Source organism: Vicugna pacos, chromosome 1 (assembly GCF_048564905.1).
Source record: "Vicugna pacos chromosome 1, VicPac4, whole genome shotgun sequence".
Lineage (NCBI taxonomy): Eukaryota > Metazoa > Chordata > Mammalia > Artiodactyla > Camelidae > Vicugna > Vicugna pacos.
Window position 1 is genome coordinate 49,124,607 of NC_132987.1, and position 17,923 is coordinate 49,142,529.

Sequence of the window (17,923 nt, forward strand, 5' to 3'; positions counted from 1 at the left end):
GTTTTATTCATAGTCAAGGCAGTACCCATCCCTTCCTGTTGCTTCCTGCAGACAGAACTGACTTTCCCACCAGCTCCGACTACCACAGGCTGCTACAGGTGCCTTCTGGCTTAGCCTGAGGCAAACTCACTTTCAAAGAGCTTAAACAAGTTCATCTGGTTGTGATCCCTGTGGAAGCCAGCAGCCTCTCCTTCCTACAACTACAACTTGTGCAGAAAATGTTCCCTAGAAAGATGCTGCAGTTCATCAAAGTTTGATAATTCATCTGACACTCATTTCATGTGTGTATGTAATTTCTAAGCTTTGGGTATGTTAAACTAATAGTTCCTTGTAATTTGTGTTGCAAAGAAGATTTGGGTAATCATTTTTACCTTCCTATTTTTTTAATTAAAAAATTATTTAACAACTTTTGAAACAGCAAATAATGCTGAGAAAGTCAATGTGGTTCGTCAAGTTGAGCAAGAGGCAAAAGCAATAATCCAATTGGGTACTTGAGAAGTGAGAATGGGATACTGTATTGCTTTGGGGAGAACACAACTGCTCTTATAGCTAGTTAATTATGTTGTGAATGGGGCATTAAAACTTGTTCCCTTGCATGTTTGTCATTTGATCTACTGCCATACAGTGATTCATTTTAATAGCCTCACAAAAGCATTAGTTCATTTCTAGGAGAGAAGTGTTTTGCCTCTCTGTCTTTCTTCTGTCTGTTCCTCCCTCCTCCAGCCCCCAACTCCATCCAAACCCCTACCTCTCACTCTCCCGCATTCCCTTTCTCAGATACCCATGAGGGTAGTTAAAGAAGGGCAGGAGGGGGCAATGTGAAGGCCATTGTGATTATTACTGTTTCCACTTTCTCAGCTCCTACTTTCACGTGAGCCACTAACAAATCATCCTGGTTTCCAGACACAGTGAGTGAACTTAGCTGTGAGATGCACCCCTCCCAGGAGTAAGCTGGCAAGCTTCTACTATCTGATTCCTCAGACAGCCTCAGGCACCGCTCCTCTCTCGGTGCTGGTGCCCACTTCTCACTGCTCCACTGCCCCGCACCCGGGCAGGCAGCAGTGCGGCTTCACACAAGGCTCTCGGCCCCTCTGCTTTGCATCCCCCCAGGGACAAAAGAGGTTCTCAGGATGACCTAACTACCTCACTTCCCCCTTCAGGAGGAGAGTGGGTGGCCAATAACAACAGCTGAGATGTAAAGTGAAGTAGTCTAGGGAGCAGTACACGGAGAGCACGCTAAGGCAGGAGAGGCCGTTACTCTCTCCATTCGCAGACAAGGGACGGGGCAGAGAGAGGGTAAGTGACTTGCCCACCATCCTACAGCTGGTTAAGCGATGGAGCTGGGATCTGAACCCGGGCAGTGACGCCAGGGCCTAAGCATGACTCACCAATGTGACCAAATGCTGGGGTAATTTCTTCATTCCTTCATTCAACCAGGAGACATTTGTTGAGTGCCTACTATGTGCTGGGCCACATTCTACTGCTGGCGAGCCAAAGATGAGTTTAAAAAGACCACCAAGAAACTGCAGCCTAGAGGAGGATGCCAACAAGGACGCAATACCCAGACAGCAGTGCTGCTGGAAGCCTCCTCCTGGGAGCCTTGGTGAGGGGGCACCCTCAGAGGATGAAAACCAAACTCAACCTCCAAACTCGTTATGGCCACTCTCCTTCCAGCCACTTTCTCAGCGAGATGCCCATGAAAACTGAGCAATTCTGGTGGTGACTTACCTCCCCTGGCGTCTCCGGCCATCCTGGAGTGTAATTTGAACGGGGATGCTGAATGGCTGCATGAGACCAGGGGACTAGGCAAAATGGACTCCTTTCACCTGAAGTTAAAGCATCAACAGAAGTGGGGTCCCAGGGGAGCCACCAGTCCCTGGTGCAGGCAGCCATCAGAAGCACCTGTGTGTCCAGGGCTGCCACCTTGCAGTGCGGGCCACCCACTCTCCTGGAGAGGTGGGAGGTCAGGGCCGGCCGGTCCCGGTGGCCCTGCAGGCTCCTGGCAAGGTGGAACAGTCCGTCCAGAAAGCTCAAGAAGACCCTGCGTGGTTTTCTGCAGCCAGGCCTTCTCCCCGTGATGGCCCAGTGCCTGCTGCCACCCTATCACCTGGCTTCTGCTTCGGCGGCTGGTGCATCACCATAGAGACCTGAAGGCTGGTGGAAAGTTCTGAGGCCCAAGGGACCCTATTTAACTGGTAAAGGACACATTCAGTTCAAGGTTTATAAAAAGAGGAAATGTTTTGTCCTGGTCGCATTTCCTTTTTCACAAATTGTCTGTTAGAGTGTAAACTTAGAGGATGGGTTTTTCTGGTTAATAGCATGTTCTGATTAAGAGAGTTAGTTTCTATACCATATGTGAGTTCCCAAATCTTCAAGACTTAAAGGACTGTAAAATAACTCACCATTAAAACTTTATCAAAGTTTTTCTTAAACTATATCAACTATTTTATCTTTTTTTGATAACTAAAAGACATTCGTGGGATCTTTCAATACCACCAAATCATGAACATAAACTACTACCAGTAGCTTACTGAATGAGGGTGGCAGACTGCTAGGTAGACTACTTCTGCTGTACGTTTTTTAGTAAAGGTAATATTATCTTGGTATTGTCCAAAGCATTGGTGTGAACAAGAAGGGAAGCATACATTCATCATGCATAATCTCATCTATACACATCATGTACATAGTCACATTAACTGTTACCTACAGTTGTAATATTGTATAATGAAAAAATATACTTACATACTTCTGATTTGTACTAATTTTCTATTAGAGTTATAGACTAGCTCCTTTGTAAATTATTTGTTTTTAATGAACTGATGCAATTTGGAATAAAAACTGATAGCAACAAGAATTTTTTTCTTTCTGCTTCCTACTTGTAATAGTCTCATAAAAATATAATAACTTTCCTTTTACAGATTTTGATGTGCTAATAGAATCCCCTGCAATCTGGTGCATAACTCTCTTTGAAGAACTGAATGATTTGCTGCTATTTTTATGTGTTTGATTCAACCTCAGAAATACGGTGCTTTCTGAGCCCTTGAGACCTCTACTTGAATGTGTACTTGCCTTTCCTGGGGCTTCCTGGACAGTCCCATTTTATGATTCGAATTCCATCTAAGTGAAAATACTCATGCAGAATCTATAAAATTCATCTTAAGAGGGTGTGAAGAGAGAAAGTGAGTTATTTTAAAGTGTTTTTAGTCCAAATTCAAAAGTTGCGATAGACTCAGACAGATGTTTTCTGGGTCCTGGACGAGTCTGGGCCTAGATGTGTCCTAGGAGTGGCTGGCACAATTGGCCGTTTGAAGTTGACCTTAGACCTAGCCTGTGCTTGGTTTTTAATTCCTTTTTAAATAGGTCCACGATGGCGAGTGAGAAGGAGTAAAATAACCTTGTACCTCGTGATTTTCTTCCTGGTGCCCCTTCACTTGGTAACTGAGCGGCCTCTGTCCACCAACACCAGACGACTCCCCTCCCACCCTCCACACACATACTCCACTCAGGGCTCACAGCCTACCTCTCAGGAAGAGCCCAGAGCGGCTGGTATGAACTGCAATCCCAATGCATCCGCTCAGGAACACACAAGCCAAGACTGAAGGAGCATGGTGAGAAGAGATACCAGGTGCATGGAGCTTCCCTGGACGTCGGGATCTCTGGTCCCCACTCTTGGTCCCCGAGACCCTCCCTGAGTCCCTAGCTTACTCTTTCCTCTCAGAGTTGCTGGAGATCACTTCTTACTCCACAAAAGCCATGAGTCAACTACAAAGCCAACCTCCCCCAGCTGGGCCCCTTCCCTCGCTGTGTCAGAGGCTTTGGGTACTGGATTCAAATCCAAGCTTTGTAACTTTAAGTAATCCTTTAAACATCCCCTGCCCTGGTTTTCCTTAGTGAAAAGAAAGTACATAAAACTCAGTGTGAGTTGTATGAGTATGGTGAAACTTAATTAGCGCCCATAAACTGTTGCAACTGTTGAGAGATCTGGAGATAAAAGGAGATGTTATTGCAAAATGCTGGCATCATGGATTCCTGGCTCCACAGTCATTTTCTTTTGCATTTAACAAATGCTCTACTCAAGGGAAAAAAGAACTGTCTCTCCCTTTCACCATGCTGGAGAAACCACTTCCTCACACATTTTCATGTTCTCTCAATTACACACTATTATAGCTAAGAATTCTTTGGCAGCTGAAATTCCCCAGGTTCATGAGAACTATATCTCTCTTTTCAAATTTAGAGATGCACAAATCACTTGCAACAACCAAAAAAGGACACAACAGCCTACCTTCTTTGTATGTCTCTGTGTATTTGTAGCAGAATAAATGAACCCCTAACTGAACACTCATCCTAGTATGGGTAGCTTTTGCTGAATCGAGAAACAATTTAAACTGTCAAAAGTAGTCATATCTGATCTTACACTCTCTTTGCAGGAAAAACAAACAAAGGAGTATGATCTCTGCCTCACACTTACGGAGTCTTGCATGGGAACTTCCTTTTTTCTTTGTCATCACTAACTCCAGCCATCTTTGCTCATCAAATGGACACTGACCCTATGATCTAGGCTCGTGTCAGAGAAACCAGTGTCACCTCCCTGTAGATGTTCTTCCTGCTCTGAAGTGATAATACTAATGACTAACATTTACTGAGCACTTACTATGAGCCAGGCACAGTTACAAGGCTTTACATGTATTAATTCATTTCTCGGGCACTTGTTCAAGAGCAGAGAGCTACATTGAGCTATATATAACTTCACAAGAGTCACAGAGCTGGGCCTATCCCCGCACAGAGAAAACTCACTGGGTAACTGAAACAGAAACCAATGGAAACAATAGCTGAAATTGTCAGACTGGTCAAGAGCCCTGGATTTCTGGTCCTGTTTGATATCCACCGTGACCAAGTCTTCACCAGGAGGCACTGGTTACACACACATTTTACGATGTTGTAAGTCAAGGTAATTATCTCTCCTCGAGTGGTACTTGATTTCAAGTGTGACCTTCTATGCAATACAGACTCCCAAGCCCCATCTCCAGAATTCTGATCAAATAGTTGGGGTAAAGAACCCAGGAACATGCATTTTGAAGAGCTCCTCGTGTAATTCTAATACAGGTGGTCCTACATTCATACTTTGGAAAACCCCAAATCGTGTTATGGGTTTACCAGGTCTTGGAGACCTGGCTTTTGGAACCTAAACGCAGTTTCTAGTCCCAGATCACATGACTTCTCTGGAACCAACTCATTCTTTTGTGCAACATGGGGGTTGGAGCAGGTGTTTAATTTACTTTCCACCTTTAAGATCCAATGAAGTATATGAAACCATAAGTTTGTTTGCAAGGAAAAGTTATCTCCTCTCCTGGAGTTACAATCATACAAGAACACCTTGCCTCCGCTGCTGAGTGATGGTGCTCACCTAGAAAGAAGAGAACCCACCACCTGCCCTCATCCCACTTCTTCTGGACAAGTAGTGATAATTTAGGCACCCTGAGCAACCCTGCTCCAGGCATTGCGCTCAGTGCCTTGGGAACATTATTTCCCTCAGTCCCATCACCCAAGGAGGTAGGTATTCACTTATTCTGCAGATGAGGACACAAAGCCACAGCAATAAGGGGCAGGTCCAGGACTCCAGGAGAGATCAGCTCATGCTCCTATTGGCAATGACCATCTGCCTTCTCAGTCAGTGGCTTGGGACACGTGTCTTATTCTCAAGGTTTGCCCAGGAATGTTGGTGGTCAGGTCTTCATAGAGACAGGATGTTCATAAGTTTTGATAGGTCTGGGTATCTTTTTTACTTCTTGATAAATTCTTGTTCCTGATTTGACAAGCCCTCATTTATTGGCAAGTGGTCTCTGGTTATTAATTCTAATGCATCCTTTAAAATCATAGGCCAACTCTGTTAACAAGAACTCAAATAATCAGAATTTTCAATTAACTAAAATTTGTTCTGTTTTGTTTCTGTTTCTGAGAAGACAATAAAATACAGGGAAATAAACCTTTATCAGACATGTAATTTTTTAAAATAAAGTTTCAGGAAAGTTCCTGGGTTAGTAGAGATTCAGGTAGCCTGTGCCTGGTGGGCTTCTGACCCCACTGCACACACCTTTAAAGTCAGTTCCTCCTGAGCTGATCAAAAACTTAGCTCCATGAGGTCTGCTGTATTCACCGCTGTAACGCCAGCTCCCAGAACTGTGTCCAGGACAGATGCTCGCTAAATAGTTCCTGAATGATTGAATAAGCTAGATACTACCTCAAAAATTACTCTGTGTATGGCATTAAAGACAACACTTCCACCCAACTGGGGTAGGCTTGAAAGATGAAAACCTTTGGCTACCCCTGTCTAGAACGTCCACTTCTGTCTACAGCCTTTCCACAGCGTGACGTAAAGTTCAAAACGGTGTTTGTGAGGATCTGCAAGATTCCTAGTCATTCTACCCAACAAACACTTAATGAGCTTCTCTTAGTGTAGAGTTCAATTATATTCACTTATTACCCAGCAGTGGTTCTCAAAGGGGACGGGGCCACCCCCTGGTGGACATTTTGGAAATCTGCGGGGTGTTTCTTGGCTGTCACCATGACTGGCGTAGACAGCCAGATGTGACAGATGTCCTGCACTTTGCAGGAAGGCCCCACACAACTAAGAATTGCCCTGAATGCCGTGGAACTTTTCGCACCTCACTGGACATGCACGTAGATGAAAAGCCTGTTATTAACGATCTGAGCTAAAACCAAACACCATTTTACATGTAAACACAAAATATCTCGTGCCTTTTGCCTTTTTCAGTTTCACCAAATTTTCCAAAACGCATCTGCTGTGAAAACTGAGAGAAATGGGTACTTGTTTTGTTCAGAACTTTATCAAAAGTTCTTCACCGTTTTAGAAAATTACATCACCATCAGCAAAGCTGTTCGTGGCGTTTGAGTTGCCAATATACTAAGACACACAAATCAGCCAGTTTCCAGCTGTCATATCCACAGAGGGTATCCATACAGATGTCAGCATCTGTCCTTCACTGCACCACTGATGTGGTCACGCTGAAGTATTAACATGGAGAATTACATACTTAATGGTAACTAACTTAACTTTAATTTCCCCTTCAATAATATAGTTAGGACACTATATTATTTTTAAATGTTTGTAGGTAGGTTATGTCATCCATGAATCTCATTTCAGAATAGCAAAATGTTTGCTATGAAGGGAGCATTAGGTCTGAAAGGATTCAATACACTCCCGTTCCCCTTGTTAAGAAAGTGGACAATTATGTTCCAGGAATTTTTTTTTAAGCTTGACTCGACACATTATTTTCCAGGCTCTAGGATATAGTGTGCCAGCATCTTTCTTGGGCCAAATGGGACATGTCTACTCAAGTATATTCATAGTGCCATCTCGACTGGCTCTTTCGGGAGAATAATTAGGTATCAGAGCACACACGCAAAGAGAAAGCCACACAATCCCTGCACGGAAACATCCAGCCTTCTCCGAGTTTCTAAGTTCACAGCCCCTGAACAGGAGAGGTAAGCTGTGCTTTCTTCCCACCCCTGAGCCTCCACCACCCTCAGCACCATCCTCAGGGCGATGATATCCCTGGACTTCTAGTACCTGCCACACAGTAGGGTTGAAATAAAAGGCCTGAATGAATAAGTGGCCAGGGAAGGTATTTTGTGTCAGAGATAATGCCATAAAAAGAGAAGCAGGGAGGTGACATGGCAGGGAGGCTGCCTATATTTTTATCCAGATAGGAGGACTGGCACTGATTTCCTTTAACCAAAAATATGGCTTTTGTACATCAAACACTGTATACAATTCCCACCCTGCCTCTTTCTTTAGAGCAAGTCTTCTTACCTTGTTTTCCTCAGCTTCCCTCCTCACTCCCTCCCAAAATATCTCTGGTGCCACATCACCTCCATACCCACCCAGCTGCTCCATTTTCCACCTGCCTTCCCCCCAACCCCCACCAAAAGGGGTCCTCCTCCTTCCCAAGAAACACTTTCAGCCTGTGCTTTGCTTCTTTCCCTTCTATCTTCTGCTGGATCTTGATCTATTTCCATTTTTATAATTTCAATCTTCTGCTCCCTGGACCAAAATGTCCTGATCTACCCTATCTGCTTACACTGCAAAAGGCACTATACTGAGTGCTCTGTGTGTGTGTGCAAGCATTCATGTGTGTATGTGTGTGTAAACCCTTCACTCATTGTTTCATTTGATTTTCTCAGCCACTCTCTGTGGCCACTAACATTATTCTTACCTTATGGTGAGGATCACAAAGTAAATGTTTTCTGCCATTTGGACAATAAAACTTGACTGTATCCCTCCACAGTCAAGAAGGCTTCATGGTTCCCTGTGCCAAAACTGCCACAGAATTAAAAGGTTGATCTGTGGAAAAACTATCCTGTGGTCAGACACATTTGGGAGATGCCCTGTGACCATGTCCAACATCAGGCAATGAAGAAAGCACCCAGCATACATTGCCCCGGGTAGTTTTGTTGAAACATAATAATGACTGTGAAGTCCTTAGCCTGATGTCTGGCTGACAGCATGGGCTGAAGGAATGTTAATTCTTGTTCTTACCCTGTAGCCTGTAACCCCGTCTCCTTTCTGGGATGTTCCTCACTTGTACACACTTAACAAATCATTTGTAGCCATTGGCTTAACTCCTGCCTTCCTCATTGGCCTGTAAGTCCCATGAGCATAGGACCCTATGTACTGTTCCCCCCTCATCCTGCCTCCCCATCACAGGATGGTGTACAGCACTTAAGAAATACAGGTACCAACCAAACAGTATTAATACTGACTTTTAAGTCAATGTTCACCAATTTTGGTTAACCATGAAACCCTTTTACTATGCAAGAGCAATTATCATCCCACAGAACAAGTATTCCTTCAAAGATGTTTTGGAAAATGCTGTTCTATAGGTTAAAACTCAAGTGCCCTACAGAGCCCAGAGATTGCTCTGATTTGGTCTCACGCCACGCCCTGTCCACGCTTTCCCGTCTTGTGTTCTTGCTGTTTCTCCTTGCCCCCATCCTTCATCTGACCAGCTTGTATTCACCCCCAAGACTTCTACTGTCCGTGGCCCCCACCAAATCAGACTGAAAGCATGTGCCCTCCTGTCTTGCACCGCCCTTTGGACTATCAGCTCCTCAAAGACATGGACATTACTGTACTCATCCTTGTCCTCAAGTCCTGGCACAATGTCTGCAATGTACTACACTATTTATAAATGCTTAGGGAATAAACAACTAATTTTTTTTCACAATGAAAATTTCATCTCAGGGATGACAGTACATAAAATCACAAATTGAATTATGTCTTTGGATCTCAAATCTGTGATAACCCAGCGGGCCGAGGGATGTACAGAATAAACCCATGGATGAATTGAGAGTGAGCAGAATGAGATGGCTAACCCTCACGTCGTGAGTCATTAAGCTACAGTGGGCGGGATGAGGTAGGTGCCCTCCCCAGCACAGACGCTTTTATGACTAATGAGGCTGGCCTCTCAAGAGCTACTGACTGTAACTCAGGTTCGATGAAAACAGATGTTCAAGAGCTGAGACTGTCTCAGCCATGACTGTGGAGTTACCTCCAGTGGGTCAGGACACAACTCCCTGAATTTCCATCCCAGGCTTGTGAATAGAAGCGTGTGACTGGAGGGTGGCTCAGATGAATGGAATTCGACACAATAATGGTGATGTGAACTCTTTTGCACATGAATGGCCAAAGTTTCAAAGGCTTCTTTCTCTAGTCACGTGGTTTTTGGGTAAGTGACTACTAATTAGTTAATTTTATTATTGTGTCACTAACCCTGACTTATCTCTTGCATATCAGATGTAGACATCTTATTTACTAACACGCTCACCAACTTGTATATTCCCACACAAATAACCATGGAATTGAACTATAACACTACGAGACATCAGGGATTCAAAGACAAACCCTTTAGAATTCCTGCTGGCAGAAAGCTCACAGTCTAATCGGGGAGAAAGACAAGTACACAAACAAGCACACAGCGCTATGTGACAGGTGGATAAGTAAAGGCTGAAAGAGATGCTCCCAGAGCGAGGGAGAAGGGCTGCCTAGTACTGCTTTGGGCGTCAGGGCAAGGGAAGAATTCTGAGAGGACAATTCCGAGCTGAATCTAGGGGTGTGCTTGAGCAGGTGGACAGTTCCGGCAGAGGGACTTGGACAGCTCCAAGCAGAAAGCCCTCCAATTCAGCCTGCACAAAATCCATCACATCTTCTTCTCCAGTATAGACCAGACGTGAGGTGAGCTCGACAATCAAGAATCATTCCCTAACATTCCATGGGCAGTTCACTGAGCTTCCCCTGTGACGCAGGGCCTGCTCTGGGCCTTCCAGTGTAACGCTGTGTCTAAGGCGGGGGGTTCCTGCCTGCCAGCTCTTACCCCAGTGAGGAGACAGATGAAAGGCAAGGACCCAGATAAAAGAATTCCAGATACATGGTGCGATGAGGAAAGAGAAATTGGGTGGGGGTGGGGATCAAGGAAGAGATGGGATGAAGGCAGGCCACACTGAGTAGGAACACGACATTAAAGCTCAACCTGAATGGCAAGAAAAGGCCGACCAGGCCGGGGAGCAGAGCAGGGCCGGCAGTAGGGCAGCCAGGGCAAAGGCTCCACGGTGGGGAGAGCCCGGTGAGCAAGGGGAACAAGGGACCCGATGGCTCTGGCGGGGATACCCACGTGGGGAAGTGGCATCTAAGAGCCTCAGAAGAGGTAAGCCCAGTGGACCCAGCCACACAAATAGCCAAGCAAAGCAGCGCTCTGGGACATCCAGGCTGTGGCTGATGTTCATGAGTCAAGGTGACAGACCATTACTGAAGGATATCTGTCCACGTGAGGTACGGCCCCACCCAACGTGCCAGGAGGTCGGACAGCCAGGGCTTGTGAGAGTTGAGCAGGACACCGAGGCCCAGCCGTGGCACTGGCCCTGAAGCAGCACTGGAGTGCTAGGACTACGCAGGGGAGACCGATGTGCTAGAACTCTAGCCACTCAGATACCAGGCCTCATTCTCAGGGTCACAGAGACCTTCATCCAAATTGGCAGCAAAGGAACCCAAGTCCTGGAGGAACTGAAAGAAGACATAAAGGCCAGACTATCATAAAAGCTAACTCCAGCCAGACCACGGGATTTCAGGCCTAAAAGGAGCCTTAGAGGGGAGGCGGAGGGTAAAGGGGGTTGGTTTTTGCTGGGGAGTCATCACAAGTGGCTCAAGAACTGGGGGGGGCGTACCTGAGAAGCTGGGCACCATCTCGGCCTGCGACCTCTGTATTTCCTCACAGCAGCAGCATCCACCCCATCCTCACCTGAGCTGGAGGCTCAGTCACCTCCTCTCCCTCCACCCACCGTCAGTGAGTCACTGTAGCCTGCTGCTTACTCCCCTGAACTCTCTCTTGAATCTGAGCCCTCCTCCTCTTCACGATGGAACTGGGTTCATTGAGTGTCTGTCTGACTGTCTGTCTCTCTCTCTCTCTCAGGGCAGAGTGGAAAAGGCAGGACTATGAAGGCAGCCTGGCTTGGAGGGCTGCCTCCTCTGGCTACTACTAGCTGTGTGGTGTGGGGCCAGTTAACTGATCTCTCTGTACCTTAGTTTCCTCGCCCATAGAATGGGAATAGTTATTAACTCCGAGGGGTTGTTCTAAGGATTGGTGGAAGAACTCTGTGAAATCAAAAACACTCTGTAAATACAGGTTTTTGAAACCTGGGTAAACTTATGTTTCCTTAGGTCTCCATATAGTGTTACATAAAAAATAAAACAAATAAAACCTCCAAAGGTTTAAAACAATAAGTGCTGGGGAGGGTATGGTTCAGTGGCACAGTACATGCCTCGCAAGCACAGCGTCCTGGATTCAATTCCTAACACTGCCACCAAAAGTAATAAATAAATAGATAAAACTAATTTCCTACCCCACCTCCAAAAAAAAAAAAAACAAACTATAAATGTAAGCTTCTGCTGAAGTCTCATAATAGCTTTGTTTTAGCTAGCCAACTTCTCTCCAGTGCCCCAGTTTTCTTTCGGGCACCCCCCTCTCAGTTCGTGTCCTATTTCTCTATCTCCAGAGATGACACAGGGGACCCAGCCCTGGCCCATCAGAGCACCACATTCCCTTGGTCAGGTGTGTGACTCAGGAATGGCCATGCAGCTGAACCAGAGCCAACTGGACATAAAGGAACTTTTTTTCTGGGGTTAGTATCTGCCATTTCCACCACACGGAGGAATGAGCTCTGTCCAGACTATCCAGTTCACGTCTACCAGCCCCTGGTCACAGGGACTAGTTCAAAGATGAACACACGGCCCAAGCAGGCAATGTTGGGACAATGGAAGAGAAACCTATTTTCAATCAGGGATGTGAAGCTGGAGAGTATGGGGCTAGGGCTACTGTCACCCATCTTGCCTATGACACGAAGGGAACCCGCCTGTAAAACACACAAGGAAGAAAGTTGCCTAGATGATAATGTTTGAACCCTAGATCCAGCTGTGCCTGAAGCTAATCCACTCCTGGCTGCTTTTCCCTGTTAGATGAGTCAATAAACTCACTTTCTTGCTGAAGCTAGATAGAGTTGAGTTCCTGTCATTTGTCTCTGGAAAAAAGAATCAATTTCTAAGCCATTCAGATAAAAGGTATATTAGAGAAAGTATTTCTGTTTTCTGCTTTCCTTGACAGAAAATCTGACCCAGTCACAAACGTATAAGGATGATGAAGAGCACTGTACCCATCAGCTTACCTACTTTAAATGCCTAACGGTCCATGAGGGAGCAAATAGGCTAGAAAATCTTTGTGCCAATTATTAATGGAAGCCAATAACTATCCACCAACAATGGCAAAGGTAAATTATCAGACATCGTTACTTTGGCAGCAAGGAAACAGGTCTCCCTTTTAAAAGGATGCATTACACCATGATTATTTCCAGAGCATGAAATTAGGTGCCTGGCTTTGCAGCCACATGGGCAGAAACGATTGGCAACTTAATGGATTACCCCATCTGGTTCATCCAGGCTGAAATATCTAGGCCATATTTCCTTGGCAAGTTAAAAAAAAAAAAGGAAACCTCACAAGTCGTAAACCTGGACTGAATCCTAAGCACCAAATTCAACGATCTGTTTACCCTTTTCCAAATTGTGTTTTATAGCATGGGCTGTCAATTCTTACTAACCCTCTATTAACAAGCTCAATTTATTTCCATTTGCTCCTCAGGAAGAGGATTATAAAAGCTTGATTCCACAAACCTGGTATGTGCCCTGCTACACTCCCATTTTGGGTGAGGAAACTGAGACAGGTGGGGTGAGGGGTCACGTGTAGGACAACAGCCCAACGGCCTGGGAAATTTGAGGGCAAAACATATTCTCATGTCCTAACCCTTGGTACTGGGTCTCTTCCCATTTTCTCATGAAGTATCTTTTGTCTTCTGGGAAGCTGAGGATGTGTGAAGCCTCTTGCCACAACATGAATTCTGCTATTACAGGAGACAGTTTTAAAATATATTAATGGATTTTCCTCTTTTGCGTCTTCCTGTGTGTGATCTCCTCTCTAGTCAGGCGGAGACACACAGCTCTCTGGGGTCCCTGAGCAGAGGGAAGAGGGGACAGGATTTTTACAGCAGGAAGGTCAAGAGAGAAGGACTCTATAATCAGTTTCTGACCTCCAAGGATGTGACTCTGGGGTCTGCAGCAGCACAATGGATTTTGAAAGGCAGGGTTTGTCAGGAGAAAAGAATGTTCTATGCCTTTATGCTCCTTTTTAGTAATCAAGAAGCAGATCAGGTGAACTCAGGTCTGGGCAGCTCAATTTCTTCAAAACCATAAGGAAGATGTGTTCTCCCCTAGAACGTGAGGCTGGCAGTGCGTGGAGAAAGGACCTGGGGGCAGTGACCCTCCCAGGCCACCCGGTGCCTGACACATGGTGTCATAACCATCTCTCCACCTGACCTGGAGAAACTCGGAGAGGCTTCCCCAGCCTGGCACCACTGGCACTCTGGGCTAGATTTCTCCTCACTGAAGTATGAGTTCAAGCAATCAGAAGAATCCAAGACAGATAATCCACTCACAATCTCACTCCCTTCCCCACCACCACACTCCTAATTAGGAAAACGGAGCAATCCCTCCCCACTGTGTTTACATATTGTGTATCTGTTTCTGGGTGATTTTGCTGCAGCTGTGCCCCAAACTCAGTGCTATTATATTCTGAAAATATAAACTTGGTTTCCTTTCCAGAGCCACAGCTGTGACACTGAAAATGAGGCCAGAAGGTCACTGAGTTGTTCCTCAGCATTGAGAGTGGGGGGAACGCGGGCCAAAGAGGCCTGCAGACCCAGGCAGCCCAGCAGACAGGACGCGGGGCACCGCGCTCCCGACTCCTCCGCCTGTGGGCTCATCCCTCTAGAAGCTTTGCTGTTTGCACGAGAAACATAAGTAACATAAATTCTTTAAAACTGAAGTGCTTTCCCGGATGAAGTAGGAATCTCCTGATAATAGGATAACTGACTAGATTAAAAGATCCACAAATCAGGGAAATGGGTCAAATCAACTTAAAGTAGAAGGTAAAGCCAGTGTCATTCATTCCAAAAATCTTTGTTGAGCATCTACCACGTACTACCAGATGCCAGGATGAAAAATGTACAAGGCCAATTCACTAGCCGCCCACTTCACCCCATCCTCAGGCCGAGCCGCTGTGGAGGGGCTGTTCAGGCTGGGTACTGCACACCCGCAGGAGGCACCATTCATGCCAATGGTGCCCCTGAGAGTCTACAACTTTGTCAGAGGTGTTCATATTCCCATTGGTAACAATTATAAAGGCGTAACTCTGGAACAGGTGCGGGAATAAAGGTAGGGGTGAGGGGTTGTGGGAACCTGGTCAAGTAATGAGATGATGCTGCCCTTCCTGCTTGACAGCCTCAGCTCGCCCATGTGAAGGGAGCAGCAGACCCAGGGTTTGGCTGCCTGTGGCATTCCCTCAGGCTGCGTTCCCGGGTGTCAGGAAGTGCTTTTGGAAAGCAAAGAATGTCAGATCAAAGGCAGATTTCTTAGCTCCCAAAGCACAGATCCTGGGGAGCAGTGAGGTGTGGCACTGACCTTAATGGGCCACAGCCCACGGGACAGGTGACTCAAGAATCCACAAGCGGGCATTCTTCCTTTTGCCTTTTCTTCCCAGGAATACGCAGCTTTATGGCTGATGTAAAGAGTGAAACCAACTGTTGGTCACATTTTTTTTTAATTCCTTTATGATTTCTCCCCATTTTCTACAGAGGAAACAGTGCCAAGTTCCTCGGAGCCTTTGGAGCATCTCTGCTCTTGCCGAAGGGGCTGTCAAATAGCTTCAGCTGCCTTGGTTGACTCTCACGGGACCCACAGAAGGATCCCACTTCAGTCACCCATGGGGGCGACAAAACTGAAACTACTACCCTCTGAGTTACAAGTCACAAGTGAGAGTATTTTCTTTCCTGATTTATATTATAATTCTTTGCTTTAAGCATAAAAGTACATTACACAGATATCAAAGAAATAAACTCACCCTAACAGAAATCACACAAGAGATGAAAAGCTACTTCAAAAAAGACTAGTTTATGTGTTTGTTAAATAATAATAATTGAATAATAGCTTTAAATAAATATTACAAGAACAAAATAAGAATAACTACCATTTCTTGAACCCTCACCATGTTCCAGGCACTACACATTGCCTCACTTAATCCTTACAAGGGTCCCGTGAGACAGGCAGCATGAGACATAACTATCAGATGAGGAAATTGACTCAGAGAGGTTAGGAAACTTTCCCGGAATACACAGTAGTATTATGACTCACATTCAAATCCACGTTTTTTCTACCTCAGAACTTATTCTCTCCATCACTATGAATAATCAACATTGATTAAATAAAACAAAAACTTGAAATGAATAAATATTGGTCAAATAAAACTGCAGTATGCCACATATCTGTTATCTGTGACACTTGGGATTGCCCCCTTTCCCATAGCAGTGTTGTACAGACTTTGCCCTTTCTGTGTTTCACCTTTCTGTCTGGGGACCTCTGTTGGGGGTTAGGGTGGTGGGGAGGACACGAGGAGCCTATACAAAGTAGGAGGCACTCACACCTGCTACAAAGAGTTTTTTCTCACCTGCCTCCAAGGAACATCCGTGGTCCACAATGATACACTGGAAGGGAGGGGGACATGTCCTTTTTCCTAAACAGTCTGAATTATGTCTTTCAACATTCCTACTACTTGAGAGCAGGAAGCTTCAAAAGCCTGGACTATGTAACTAACTAGAAAGGTTGTCAGGGCAAAAGAGGAAGAGCAAAGGGAGAGACAGACATGAGTGTGCCTGGCTAGAAAGTGGGCCCCCGGATCACATCAAGGATCAAACCTGTGTACGGCTGGTTCATGTTAACAAAGCCCACGTTTCCCGTGACCGCAGAGACCTCTGCTCATCTCGGCTCTTGATAAGAACTGGTGCTTGTGCCAAAACCCTCCTGTCTTGGTTTCCTCTTTTGGTCCTCATGGGTATTAAAAACTATAATCAGAGAGACAAGAAGATTGGGGAGATTTTATCTCAACATGATCACAGGGATTCTGTTTGGCACCTTGTATGCACTATTTCATTCAACCTTTACCCCAACTTTGTGAGGTAGATGTGTTTACCTTTATTCCTCAAATGAGGAAACTGAGGCTCAGTAAGGTTAAAAAAAAAACTTGCCAAATCACACAGCTAGTAAGTGGGCCTATAATGCACACTCTCTACTTTAAAATTCATTCTCAAAGCACCTCAACTGAACTTTCACAATAGCTACCTAGAACAATAGGTTTTATTATTGGAAGATGTAATTGAGATCACCTAGTCCATCACAATCCAAATGTGAGCCATATATGTAGTTCAAATTTTTTCTAGTAGTCACATCGTAGAAAGTAAAAAAGAGATAACAAAATACTATCATTTCAACATGTAATCAATACAAAAAAAAACCTCTTTTTGAGATAGTTTACAGTCTTTTTCATACTGTCTTTGAAATATGGTGTATCGTTAACATTTGCAACATATCTCAATAAGGACACTACACATTTTCTATGGTTTAAGTGAAATGTACCTACCAAAGTTTTAAAGCAATGCTTAAAAAAAACATATTTTACACTGCTTCAGCCATTTAATTTAAATTCAAATTCATTTAGGTTAAAGTAAATTAAAATGTCAGTTCCACCTCAATTGCATTAGCCATATCTCAATAGCCACCATGTGGCTGGTGGCTACTGGACTGGCCAGTGCAGATCCAGCCCTGGCTTTCCCTAGACTTACAGATAAAGATACAAAAGCCCACAGAGGGTAAGTGACCTGTTCAGGGCTGTTGCTAGTTGGTACCTGAGCTAGAACAAACCCTAGCTTCTTAACACTGAACTTTCTACCACACCAAGGTAGTGGGGCACTGCTGAACTGATGGGCTGCTGTGATTTGCTGGCATTTTGGGAGTCATCCCTCAAACTAAACACATGCTCATCCCAGCCCTCTCCCTCCCTGGAAAAGTTCACTACAGTGATTCCTGCTTCCTCACCATAATTCACTCCGTAACCTCAGCCACCGAGTGCCCTGAAGCCAGGTCCCACAGAGCCCTATTAGTAAAGAAAGCTTGAAGTATGAATAAAGATTTTTTAAAAACCAAACAACAATACAACAAGACTCAAAGTCAGTCATCTTAACGCTATTTCTTTTCAGGGACAATTTACTATGACATGCCAAGAATTTTTAAACATACCTCCATCCTTCAACAAAAAGAATATGGTAAATTTCCCTTGCTAACATTATTTTATAGATTTAAAAATGAGATGCTAAGAAGTTGGGCAATTTACTCAAGATTGTGTAAGGATTCAGAAGCAGATTTCAGGTTGGAACACTTTCTAGAAATCCCTGCTCTGGGTCTATCTTTCTAAGACAT

General features: G+C 44.9%; 1 protein-coding gene across 8 annotated transcripts in view; it reads right to left on the reverse strand.

Annotated features, from left to right (window-relative positions):
- KCNMB3 (potassium calcium-activated channel subfamily M regulatory beta subunit 3) overlaps positions 1-17,923 on the reverse strand; it is a 77,619-nt gene that overhangs the window by 15,698 nt on the left and 43,998 nt on the right. For 2 of the 8 annotated variants that reach the window (XM_006210612.4, XM_031681712.2), the window contains exon 1: positions 1,729-2,825. The exons of 4 other annotated variants lie outside the window; for them this stretch is intronic. In XM_006210612.4, coding sequence (XP_006210674.1) covers positions 1,729-1,790 — 62 coding nt within the window. In that variant the 5' untranslated portion in view covers positions 1,791-2,825. Of the gene's footprint in view, positions 1-1,728; positions 2,826-11,238; positions 11,324-16,365; positions 16,436-17,923 lie in introns of those variants that run through there. 2 more of the 8 variants (XM_072961444.1, XM_072961434.1) reach the window with 2 other exon arrangements.